This window comes from Mauremys mutica, chromosome 16, assembly GCF_020497125.1.
Source record: "Mauremys mutica isolate MM-2020 ecotype Southern chromosome 16, ASM2049712v1, whole genome shotgun sequence".
Lineage (NCBI taxonomy): Eukaryota > Metazoa > Chordata > Testudines > Geoemydidae > Mauremys > Mauremys mutica.
In genome coordinates this window covers 31209337-31221395 of record NC_059087.1, presented here as the reverse complement: position 1 = coordinate 31221395, position 12059 = coordinate 31209337, and the positions used below count along the sequence as shown (strand labels likewise).

General features: G+C 50.0%; 1 protein-coding gene across 3 annotated transcripts in view; it reads left to right on the top strand.

Annotated features, from left to right (window-relative positions):
* Nucleotides 1–6234: 6234 nt before the first annotated feature.
* The window catches only part of LOC123351063, a 78073-nt gene continuing 72248 nt past the window's right edge, over nucleotides 6235–12059 (top strand). For all 3 annotated transcript variants that reach the window (XM_044990212.1, XM_044990210.1, XR_006573916.1), the window contains exon 1: nucleotides 6235–6379. In XM_044990212.1, the coding sequence (XP_044846147.1) occupies nucleotides 6365–6379 (15 nt within the window). In that variant the 5' untranslated portion in view covers nucleotides 6235–6364. The remainder of the gene's footprint in view (nucleotides 6380–12059) is intronic.

Below are 12059 nucleotides of genomic sequence, written 5' to 3'. Positions count from 1 at the left end.
GGTGGGTAAAGGGTTAGTTCAGGGTTTGGGCCAGAGCTCTGAGGTGGGTCTGGGTATGATGGAAAGCTCTTTTTGACTGTAAGCTTTGGTGCAAGGCCTGTCTTTTTTTTTTCATTTCTTATGTAGGTTGACAGACCTAGCATGACAGGTCTGCCCAGGTCTGTCAATCTACATAATAAGATTCCAGCTTTGTCACGCTGAAGCCTAGAATGTCTGTGAAGGCAGCGTGAACTGATGGAAACAGCTACAAGCGTGGCTGAGAGCTCCTCTTGTTTAGAATATCGCCAGGTGGAATCATCATGAGGATTGGTGGTTTGTTACCATCCAGTTTTTAAGTTCTCAGACATTTTTGGCTTTTTTACATATGGCATTTCAGCTATTAAGGTAACAAATAGTGTAGCAGATTACTATGGAACAGTGAGCATTAAAAGGTTTGGATGCTTTGAAGAACCTCTTCAGCCTTGAAATTGGACTGGAAATTCTGTCTCTCTTGCAAACACTTCCCGGTTTGGGGCAAACAAGAAGTAGTGATCAGCCTTCACCACCTGAGATCTGAGTGCACCCAACTTCCATCTGCCTCCGGAGGAGCTCACCTCACTTTGAGGAATCGGACCCTGTTTTAGTGCTTTGTGCTGCAGAAACTTACAAAACTAGACAAAAAGCCAATGGAATTTCCCTTTAAAAGGCCCAGGTCTGGTCTGCCTCAAAGCTTGAATGGAGGAGGAGGAGGAGGAGGAGGATTGAAGTCAATCCATATTTTATCCAAAGCAACTGACTTGGGCAAACTTCCTAATTTTGAACAAGTCCCCAAACCAGCATGACTCCGTTTAACCCTCAGTGGCAGCAATGGGCACTATATAAATCTGCCAGCCAAACCCAGCCCAGATGTGTAACTGGATGACCCTTGGCAATAGTGAAGGCTGTAGGTGGACAGCACACTGGGTGACTAAATATTTTGTTTGTGCTAAATGTACTGGTTATTATTTTCTGAGTCCATTAATGTCTGATTTGGGAATAGGTACAGCAGAGGGTTATGAATGACATTCCAGGCAGAATGAAATGTATCCAGCTGGCTCTCACAGTTAGAAAGTTTTTCTTAATGTACGAAAGTGTAGTTAAAGGAAGAGGCTTCCAAGGGAGGTTGTGGAATCCCTGCCATTGGCGGTTTGAAAACAGGCTGGACAAACACCTGTCAGGGACGGTCTAGGTTGATTTGGTCCTGCCTCAGCGAAGGGGCTGCACTTGATGACTTCTCAAGGTCCCTTCCAGCCCGACAGTTCTCTGATTCTAAGGACTCAATGAAAACAAGAAAAGGATATCCAGCTTTCTAATGGTATGAATATGCATGAAGTTAAGAAAATCCATGTGTGGCCTAGAAGCTAAAACATTGGACTAGGACTGGGGAAACCTGGGTTTAAATCCAGTCTCTACCACTGGTCTGCTCATAGCCTTGGGCAAGTCACTCCCTCCCCTGTGCCTCGGTTTCCCCATCTGTAAAACAGGGCTAATGCTACTGACCGCCTTTGTAAAGTGCTTGGAGATCTGCTGATATGAAGTGCTATATAAAAGCTAGGCATTATTATTAGGGGTTTATGTGGGGATATATTTTAATAGTATTGAATATACCTGTTACTTACAATGGGTCAAACAACTCCATTATACTGACAATGCAATGAAATGGGCTGCTGTTTCCATGGATGTGCCTGTGACTTGGAACCTGAAGTTAGCTCTGTTCGCTTCCCAAGGAAGGGCTGCCAAGGAGACAATGATATTTTAGTGCCTGAGAGGCAGTGTGTCAAAATACAGCTCACCCTGTACAACAACGCCACAGGGTTGGGACAGTATTCTACAGCAACAGTCCCAACCACTGCCTGAGGCTCGTGGAATGGGCAGTGGTTTGGGATCAGTAATGCAGACAGTGGTAGCCTTTTATTACAATAAGGGATGGAGCCTTTGGGCTCTCAGCTGCCTGCAGCTGTCACTGAGATAGAGATCACAGTTCCCAGAGTGCAGTGTGCTCTGGCCACGCGAATCCAGCTGGAACACTTGGCTGCTGGTCTTGCAGTATGCAGGCCACATCTCCAGACTGAAGATGGAGCTGGCTGCCCCAGCCTCTGTTATGGTGCTCAGGTGGCCCACAGAGCCCTGAGCGGGGCAGCCCTGATGTAATCTCCTCTGGCTGCTACCTGCAGAAATTTACTCCTGGGGCAAATCCTCTCTCCCACTGCATGGGTTGGGATTTGGGAACTGTATTCTGTAGCCACCTGTGTTTGATGCTCCCATTGAGTCCTGAGGTTTCCCCACAAGAAAAGAGCAGGAGTACATGGGAGAGACAGGAGGAGGAGCAGGGAGAGTTCTGCACAGGCCTGACCCCCCCCTAGCCTCCGCTCCTTTTTCTCTTCTGTGCACTTACCTTGGGTTGGGATTTTCAAAGGAAAAGGAGTTGAGTGCTCGACTACTTTGAAAATCCCACCTTCATTCCCCCCCCCACAGCACCCAGAATCAGCCTGGGCAGTGCACAGACAGATCGCTAAGAGCTGGCAAACGCTGGCCACAGACAGCAGGGAGGGGATGAGATGAGGAAGGAGGAAATACTATATAACACGGTCAAGCATTTACTCCGTTTTGCATGTGCAGCACTTGATAGTACAATTCAGTCGGTGGTGACCCTGTTATGCTGAGAGGGATTGGTGACTTCAGAGCCCGAACACACCCTTCATTTAATAAAAGGGTCTATGAACCCACCCAGGAGTTTTGGTCTAGCTCAGAGGTGGGCAAACTACAGCCCATGGGCCACATCCATCCTGCGGGACCGTCCTGCCTGGCTCTTGAGCTCCTGGCCAGGGAGGCTAGCCCCCGGCCCCTCCCCTGCTGTCCTCCCTCCCCCGCAGCCTTAGCTCGCCGTGCCGCCAGCGCTCTGGGCAGTGGGGCTGTGAGAGCCGCCGGCCTGCCCCAGTGCTCTAGGCTGTGCGGTGGCATGGCTGGCTCTGGCTCCCAGTCCTGGTGCTCTGAGTGGCATGGTAAGGGGGCGGAGGTCCCAGGGGGCAGACTGGGAGCAGGGGGCGGTTGGATAGGGCGTGGGAGTCCCAGGGGGCTTGTCAGGGTGTGGGGGTGTGGATAGGGGGCAGGTCAGTCAGGGAGCAGGGGGGTTGGATGGGTCAGGCGTTCTGAGGGAGGCAGTTGGGGGGTGGGAAGTGGGAGGGGGTGGATAAGGGGTGGGGGCCAGGCTGTTTAGGGAGGCACAGCCTTCCCTACCTGGCTCTCTGTACAGTTTTGGAACCCCAATGTGGCCCTTAGGCCAAAAAGTTTGCCCACCCCTGGTCTAGCTGGCAAGAAGGGCAATGGGAGGGGTGAGAACTAGAGCGTGACACAGCCAGTCTGGAGGAGCAGCTGAAAGCATAGCGAATGCCCCTGGAAGAAGCCTGAGGAGTTGGGTTTGGGTCAGGAGTGCAGGCAGAACAGAGGGGTTTTGGTGCTGTTTCCTGCTAGTTCATTCTACGTTCAGGGACAGAGGACTGTGTATATTCTTTGTAAGTGTGCAAAGCTGCATTCAAGAAATACCTGACTATCACCGATTGTTCTGGTTAGGAGGAGAAATCGACTAGCCCCTGAATTTTTAGCTAGCCCTTGGGTTCAAAAAGGGTAACAACAACAAAAAAACATGAAGACACGCCCCACCTCTAAAACATGGGCAAATGCAGCACCATTTTGTAAACAGTGTTTTGCTTTCTCAGCTACAAGGCTGAGCTACACAAGATTTTCCCTTTATGAAATTCCTATTAAGAACTAGGTTTGATGGCTGAAGGGCTTTTATTGCATGGTTTATTTTTTTTTAACCTGAAATCTTGTTTCTTTTAATTCAGTAGGGGAGCCATCCTGGGGGTTCTACACACCTATATCCTCAAAGCTGCTCATGAGAAACAGCAGAGCCCAGCAGCTGCATTATTTAAATGTTTCTATTCTACTGCAAGAGGCATGACTGAGCATTTTTATTAACATTTTTAACCCCCTATCCCCCAACCACTGATCAGTTTTTTAAGTTTTATTTAAATTTTAACACAAAGAAAAAGAAAACAACAACTCAGCCCTGCATTATCTCATCAGTCAAGGCAAAGGGGACAGTTGGGCATGAATTCTTACTGCCTTTTTACCATGCCAAAAAAAGGGAGGAAGGGGGATGATCTCTGAGCATAATCAACTGTCTTTGAATAAAAGTGTGTCTGGGGGGACTTCAGATACAAAACACCCTGCAGCCCAATAACGATTACAGCGGCTACAGGCCTGGAGTGAAACTGGAGAGCAGCTGTTTTAAAGCAGCCAGTATTTTTTCCAGGCGATGGAAGACAGCTGAGTGCAGGGCAGAAGGAATGGAACAGGGCAGGAGAAGAGGGGGGGGGGTGGGAGCTGGGGAGGAAGCATTTACTAGAAAAGCGAAGCTAAGGAACAAAATACAGCTCAGCCCCAACAAGAGCTGAAATGAGTTGGGTCTCGGTCCAGGCTGTGGTTGGCAGATGGGCACCTCACGAGCAGGCCCTGCGGGCAGCTTCAGAAGGGCCAGAGTTTGGACGGGCCAAGGGGCCTGAACTCCTCTTTCACTCTAGTCAGGTCCTTGGGCCAAGCTGAGGCTCACTGGCCAGGAAGCTTTCCCACCTCACCGCTCACGCCACACGTGCTCTCCACAGCCTGCTGGAGTAGAGTACCTCTGGCCACCACGCTCTGCAGCCGAACGGATGGGGCTGTGGGCTGGCAGCTGAGGCCTGTAGCTGGGTGTGGGACACTGAGGCTGGAGTTTTGGGGTTGAGTGGGGAGGGCTGGGGCTAGGTGGGGGGGCTGGGAGTGTGGGATTTTGGGATTGGGTCTGGTGTAACTCGCACAATTTAGGGCACCTCAGTAGGGTACAGGCAGGGTGCCCTAAATTGTGTGGAAAATACTGGTGAAGAATGCAGCAACCTAGGTCGTTTGGACTGAACTGATTAAGCCTTATACAGAAGGGCACAAATATTTTGTTCAACTGCTGTATAAGGCTTAATCAGTTCGGTCCAAACAACCGAGGTTGCCACCTTCTTCACCAGTGTTACCGGCACAATTTATAGGTATGTCTGTCATGGAGGTCATGGATTCCATGTCCCCCATGACTTCTACAGCGGCCAGTGCTGCTGGCTCCAGGGCTGCCCGAGCAGATCAGGGCAGCCTCTGGGCCAGCAGCACCAGCTGCTGCTGGGGCAGTTTGGGTGTGGGAGGGGGCTCAGGAGGAGGTTGGGGTGCGGGGCAGCAAAGCGGCTGGCATGTCCCTGCAGCTCCTAGGTGGAGGGGGCAGGGAGCTCCGTGCGGCACCCCTGCAGCTCATGGCGGGGGCAATGTGGAGACTCCAGGGAGCCCCCTGGCCTTCCCTCCCCCTAGGACTTGGAGCCGCAGAGAACCACAGAGCTGGGTAGGGAGCCTGGCAGCCCTGCCAACCTTCCCCTCCCCCCACAGCACCAGTGGGGGTCCCAGGCTGCGTGCCACGGGCTGCCCCCCACCCCTGCACCTGCAGTGTCTCTGGATTGCCCCCACCAGAATATCCACGGCCCCTCTTTTAGTGAGGGGTATATAGGACAAGTCATGGACAGGTCACGGGCTGTGAATTTTTGTTTATTGCCTGTGACCTGTCCAGGACTTTTACTAAAAATATCTGGCCATGACTAAAACGTAGCCTTAATGATAGGAAACAGCGGGGGAGCTGTGGCGTTGGGAGGCTGGGTCTCTGGCTGAGTTGGGGGTTCGGGGGTGGGGGGCTGTGGCTCTGGTTGAGTTGCGGGGTGGGGGGGGGAAGGGCAGTGGTAACTTCTGCCTGGGTCTTTACAAACTTTGGAAACCCACAAATCTCTTCACCCAGGGGCCTGACCCTGCCAGGCGGCCCCAGCCCCGCGTGGACAGGCCTCGACCAGCTTGGGCGGCCCCATGCCCCCAACACGTCCCACGAGCAAGTCCCAGCTGCAGCAGCCGGACTGGCCCGAGTGGAGCCGGAACTTTCCGAACGCTCCAGAGTCCTGCCACGGCTCCGAGTATTACCGAAGCTCCCCGAGCGGAGAGAGGCGGAAAGGCCCGAGTGTTGCCGAAGCTCCCCGAGCGGAGAGAGGCGGAAAGGCCCGAGTGTTGCCGAAGCTCCCCGAGCGGAGAGAGGCGGAAAGGCCCGAGTGTTGCCGAAGCTCCCAGAGCGGAGAGAGGCGGAAAGGCCCGAGTGTTGCCGAAGCTCCCCGAGCGGAGAGAGGCGGAAAGGCCCGAGTGTTGCCGAAGCTGCCCGAACGTGCTCGGAGGCCGGTACCGTCCGGCCCTGGGCGGTGGTTTCCGTGAGTAGCCGCCCGGCGCAGCGGCCGGCCCGGACATGGCCTCCTTCATCGTGAGTACGGGGGCTCGGGACTGAGGAGACAGGACCCGGGAGAGGCGGCCCCCCGACCCCTGTCGCCCAATGCATGATGGGAAACCAGACACAGTGCATGCCGGGACATCAGGCCCCCTGCAGCCCTGCCCCGCTGCATGATGGGGCACCGTTCCCGTCCTTGCCGCCCCCTCCCACGCGGTGCATGCCGGGACATCGCACCCCTCCTCCTCCGGCCTCGTGCGGGCGGGGGCTGGCTGCCGCCCGTGCACGCTGGGCCCTGGCGCGTGTTGGGCCTCGGTGGCCCCTGGCCCCCTGCAGCCGGGAGGGGGCCGCCTAGGCCCTCCGGCCGCTTCCTGACGGGCCCCGCCTCGGCTGGGCACCCCGTGTCACAGCGCCGTGCAGCTGGAGGGGCCCGCGAGGCCGTCTGGGTCAGCCCCGCACCGAGCCAGCGTCGAGTCTCCGGAGCATCCCTGCCAGGGGTGGCCAGCCTGGCCTCAGACCTCCAGTGATGGGCACTCGCTCCAAGGGGAACTGCCCTTCCAGTGAGACTGGCTTTCCTAGTAGCTAACCTCAGGCTCCCTTGGTGCAGATTCAGTGCATTGCTTCATGTCCTACTTCCACACCTCTAATGCACACTAGGGCATAGCAGCTGTGGACATGACTCCCTGCGCCTGCTTCCTGGAGCATATCTGTGGCAGTCTCTAGAGTCACTATGCATCATGGGGCTCTAAGGAGAGGGGATTAGTATGGGCAATCCCAACAAATCGTCTAGCTGGTGGGGCATGGATCTCCCTCCATAGCTTGTGTTTCTGTAACCAACTGAGCTCTTGCTGTCCTACTCTACCTAGAACCACTGGGGATCCTGCAGAGCCATCCTTTGTGGGACTCATGCTCACTGTCTTATGGAGGCAAGAAATACAGCACTTGCAGTTCAGTGTTTTGTAACCTCTCTGTATTGTGAGGCACTGGCAGTCCACAAGGCAGAGTGGAGCTCATATCTCCCCCCCAGTTCTAGAGCCCAGCCCCTCGTGCACAAACCCCAGAGTCCTGTTTCCACCCCCAACAACCTATCCAGTAATGCCTGGACTGAAAGAGCCTTTGAGACCCCACAGACTCAATCATGGTCAATCCTCTGATTTCTCTCTCACACACACATACGGTCTCATGCATGGAGTAACCTTAGAATCACTCTTTAGGTTCACGTGCTTTGCTTAGGAAGGATTAAATTTGCAAAGGCCTAAGGACTTAATGAGAAACTGGGAAATGGAACCTACCTATCTGGTAGTTGAGCAGCCCTCCTCACTGCAGTATCCGAGTGCCTAAATGCAAATTCGAGAGGGGACATTCAAAGTACATAAAATGTGGGCTTCATGGGAGTGTTATTTAATGAGGGAGTTATTCAAAATGCCACTGATGGCAAAAAGAAAACCAAGCAACAGATGAACTGCAGCATACAGAAAATAGCATGCATGCAAACCAGGTACTGCTTAGTCACAACCTGAGGATCTGGCGAAACAATTTCAGCTGTAATCAGGCCAAAGGGACTCAGCAGCAGCAACAGAGCTTCTTAGAAATGTTTGTAGTATTAATTTAATAGCTGAAGCTTATTTCCTTGCATTTATTCAATAGTAATTCTCATTTTGTGTGTGTCTTTTAGTAACCTTGCTGGAGATGCACACACAGAGGGGTGTATGTGCATGCCCTCCCATAGAAAAAGCTGTGCCCACAATTTTCCAAGAGCCACCACAAATGTGCATGAAGTGAAACAAATTGCAGTTTTTTGTCATCTCTAATGTGGAGGTATGACGGATGGAGACTACTGGTCCCAGTATGCAGTGCTCTTATTTTGACCTGAGGAGGTTTGATTGAGAGGGAGCATCGGTCTATATCAGGTTTTTGTATAGTGCCTGTCTCCTTATGAAAGACCACTTGTAGCAACATGTGCTGGGAGCTGCAGTCTCTTGTGGCCACAGCTCATAGTAAAGGGGGTTTCTAAAGGAAAAAAATACTGGGTTCCCCCTTTTTTCTTTTAAAGAAGGCATGAAAGATTTTTTCCCCCCAGAAAAAAAGTTTTTTTTCCCTCTGGCTTGTTTTTACCTTAGAAATTCAGGCCTTGTCAGGGAACTTTATGGATAAGTGGAGGACTAGCAGATTTATGACAACATAGATACCAAAGATATGAAAGGAAGTGGAAGAGGAAGGGATTTTTATTCAGACTGAGATATTCTGAGTCATAGAATCATAGAATCTCAGGGTTGGAAGGGACCTCAGGAGGTATCTAGTCCAACCCCCTGCTCAAAGCAGGACCAAACCCAACTAAATCATCCCAGCCAGGGCCTTGTCAAGCCTGACCTTAAAAACCTCTAAGGAAGGAGATTCCACTACCTCCCTAGGTAACCCATTCCAGTGCTTCACCACCCTACTAGTGAAAAAGTTTTTCCTAATGTCCAACCTAAACCTCCCCCTCTGCAACTTGAGACCATTACTCCTTGTTCTGTCATCTTCTACCACTGAGAACAGTCTAGATCCATCCTCTTTGGAACCCCCTTTCAGGTAGTTGAAAGCAGCTATCAAATCCCCCCTCATTCTTCTCTTCTGCAGACTAAACAATCCCAGTTCCCTCAGCCTCTCCTCATAAGTCATGTGCTCCAGCCCCCTAATCATTTTTGTTGCCCTCCGCTGGACTCTCTCCAATTTATCCACATCCTTCTTGTAGTGTGGGGCCCAAAACTGGACACAGTACTCCAAATGAGGCCTCACCAGTGCTGAGTAGAGGGGAATGATCACGTCCCTCGATCTGCTGGAAATGCCCCTACTTATACAACCCAAAATGCCATTAGCCTTCTTGGCAACGAGGGCACACTGTTGACTCATATTCAGCTTTTTGTCCACTGTAACCCCTAGGTCCTTTTCTGCAGAACTGCTGCCCAGCCATTCGGTCCCTAGTCTGTAGCAGTGCATGGGATTCTTCCGTCCTAAGTGCAGGACTCTGCACTTGTCCTTGTTGAACCTCATCATATTTCTTTTGGCCCAATCCTCTAATTTGTCTAGGTCCCTCTGTATCCTATCCCTCCCCTCCAGTGTATCAACCACTCCTCCCAGTCATCCATGGAGTCCTTTAGCAAAATCAATGAAGATGAAACTTGATAGTCTTGTTATTTTTAAGGTATAAGATACTTAAGATATTTGTATTTTCTAAAAAATAAGCAGAAGAAGAAATGTGTACAGAAACTCCTTTCAAGCTTTCTTTAAACATTTATAAAAGCAAAAAATGAGGTACATATCCCATTTTCCCCCTTTTGTTGGTCACCTTTATAAAAATAGGGCTTGAAAATGACAGATACCTGTGCTGCTCTCCCCCCACTCAACCCTTTCAATTGAAAGGAATAGAACGATTGTGCATTGTGTTTAATCATAACGTATTTTCAAGGGCCTACGATTCCACAGCTGCAGAATTTGGAATGGGTTCCCTAGGGAGGTAGTTGACTCTCCATCCTTAGTGGTTTTTAAGGTCAGGCTTGACAAAGCCCTGGCTGGGATGATTTAGTTGGGGATTGGTCCTGCTTTCAGCAGGGAGTTGGACTAGATGACCTCCTGAGGTCTCTTCCAACCCTAATCTTCTATCATTCTATGATTCTAAGAGCTTTGACAGATGTGAGATACCCCCATTCATCTCACTGTGGTATTGATTCTGAAATATAACAATAGCAACATAAATGGCAAAATTGTTAACTATTTCACTGCTAATATTTTTGCAGAAACATCAGCTAATGTGCTTATCCCACAGTCCCAAGCTGCCTCCCACTCCTCCGCAGGTATTAGAATTCCAAATAGCCTCATCAAAGTACTCCAGCCTCACTTCTGCCTGTTCTATGATTGTGATGTTCCCCTCTCTTGTTATCTGGACCGCTGATCTGCTAGGTCACTTCAATCCTTGACTCCGGGAACCAGCCTTACCCTGCTCTGCTGTAAGAACCCCACTCCTGGGCTGTTCATGCACAGCCTCTGGCATGTAAGCTGCTTCTTAAATTGTGCAACCAAATGACACTAGCCAATATCTCAGGTACCAGACACAACCCTAGGAACTTCTGTCTTGGGGTGTCCAGTTATGCCCACTTGACGCTGCAAACTTATATGAATTCATCAATTTAACAAAGAAATTGATATGCACCGAGCTTGTTATCTGATGGGGAGTCTCTGACGTGCTTCAAACCAAGCGCACGGCTTCAGGTAGAATAAACAAACAGATTTATGAACTATAAAGATAGATTTTAAGTGATTATACGTCAAAGCGTAGTAAGTCAGATTTGGTCAAATGAAATAAAAGCAAAACGCATTCTACGCTCATCTTAATACGGTCGGTGTCCTTACGAACTTAGATGTTTCTCACCACAGGTTGGCTGGTTGCCCTTCAGCCAGGCTCTCCCCTTTGATCAGCGCTTCAGTTGCTTGGTGTGGTGTCTGTAGATGTAGATGGAAGAGAGAGGAAGAGCTTGGTAAACATCTCTCCCTTTTATCATGTTCTTTCCTCTTGACTCCCCCCCCCCCCGCCCCTTCAGAGTCAGGTGAGCATCACCTCATCACAGTCCTACATTGGCCAAAGGAAGGGGGTGACTCACTGGAGAGTCCAACAGATCCTTTTGTTGCTGCCTAGGTCAGTGTCCTTTGTTTCTGTGAGGCTGGGCTGGGTTTGTCCCATACATGCCCTGATGAGGTGTGAACTCTGCTCTTGGAGAGTTTTTGCCTGGGCTTATTTTAAGCCATGAAGACAAATTTTCAGCCTCATAACTATATACATGAAATTATAACCTATAACATCATTATGGCAACAATGCTAAGTGCATCATGAGCCTTCCGAAGACACCCAACATGAAAACTGCATTGGATACCACACAATTGTTTTACAAGGGTGCTGGTGTTCCCTCGAGATACAGAGCGTCACAATTATGTAGTCATGGGTTGTCAGTACAAATTTCTGCAGCTCATCAGAAACTGCAAATGTGTGGACTAGTGCATTGATTGGATTATTCATTGTCATTAATGTATTTAAAACCTCAAGTTTTAAATTCAGATGAAGCTGCTACAAATACAGGATCCTACCTGCAAAATTTAGGTCCAGCTTGTTGCAGAGCACACAGTGCCTTGCATATTGTCAATACCCTTTCTAGTTAATGCAGAGTAGCCCTTCCTCATTCAAGCCATTTAGCATCCTTACAGCAGTTAATTTGAGGAGAAAGACAGACACTCAAGAGAGGAAAAGGAAACAAAATCCAGGAAGGAAGCATGAATAGGCAAGTCTCATGTTCCTTTATCTTCGGTCCTTCTCTTCTTCCCCTTGGGCATCTAAGCAGTGGCTCTCATCAGTGGTAACAGGACTGGCAAATCTAATTAGCCTGTTGCTTTCCATTCTTTTTCAGCAACAATACCAGGAAGATATAAATGATTCTAAAGTTCTTTACTTGCTGAAAGTTCCTGAAGACTATTAGCTGAAGTCCGGGCTCCCAGTTTAAGTCACATCATACTGCAGCATGTGTTTGTTGTTCATAGGTTCAAGAGAATAATGCAAAATCTCCCAGTCACATGCCTGGTTTCTTTCATTCAGAAAAAAACAGATCAGATTTGCTTAGTTCACATGTAAAAAAATATCAGGCCAAATTCTGTTCTTACACCAATGTAAATCAGGAATGACTGGACTGAA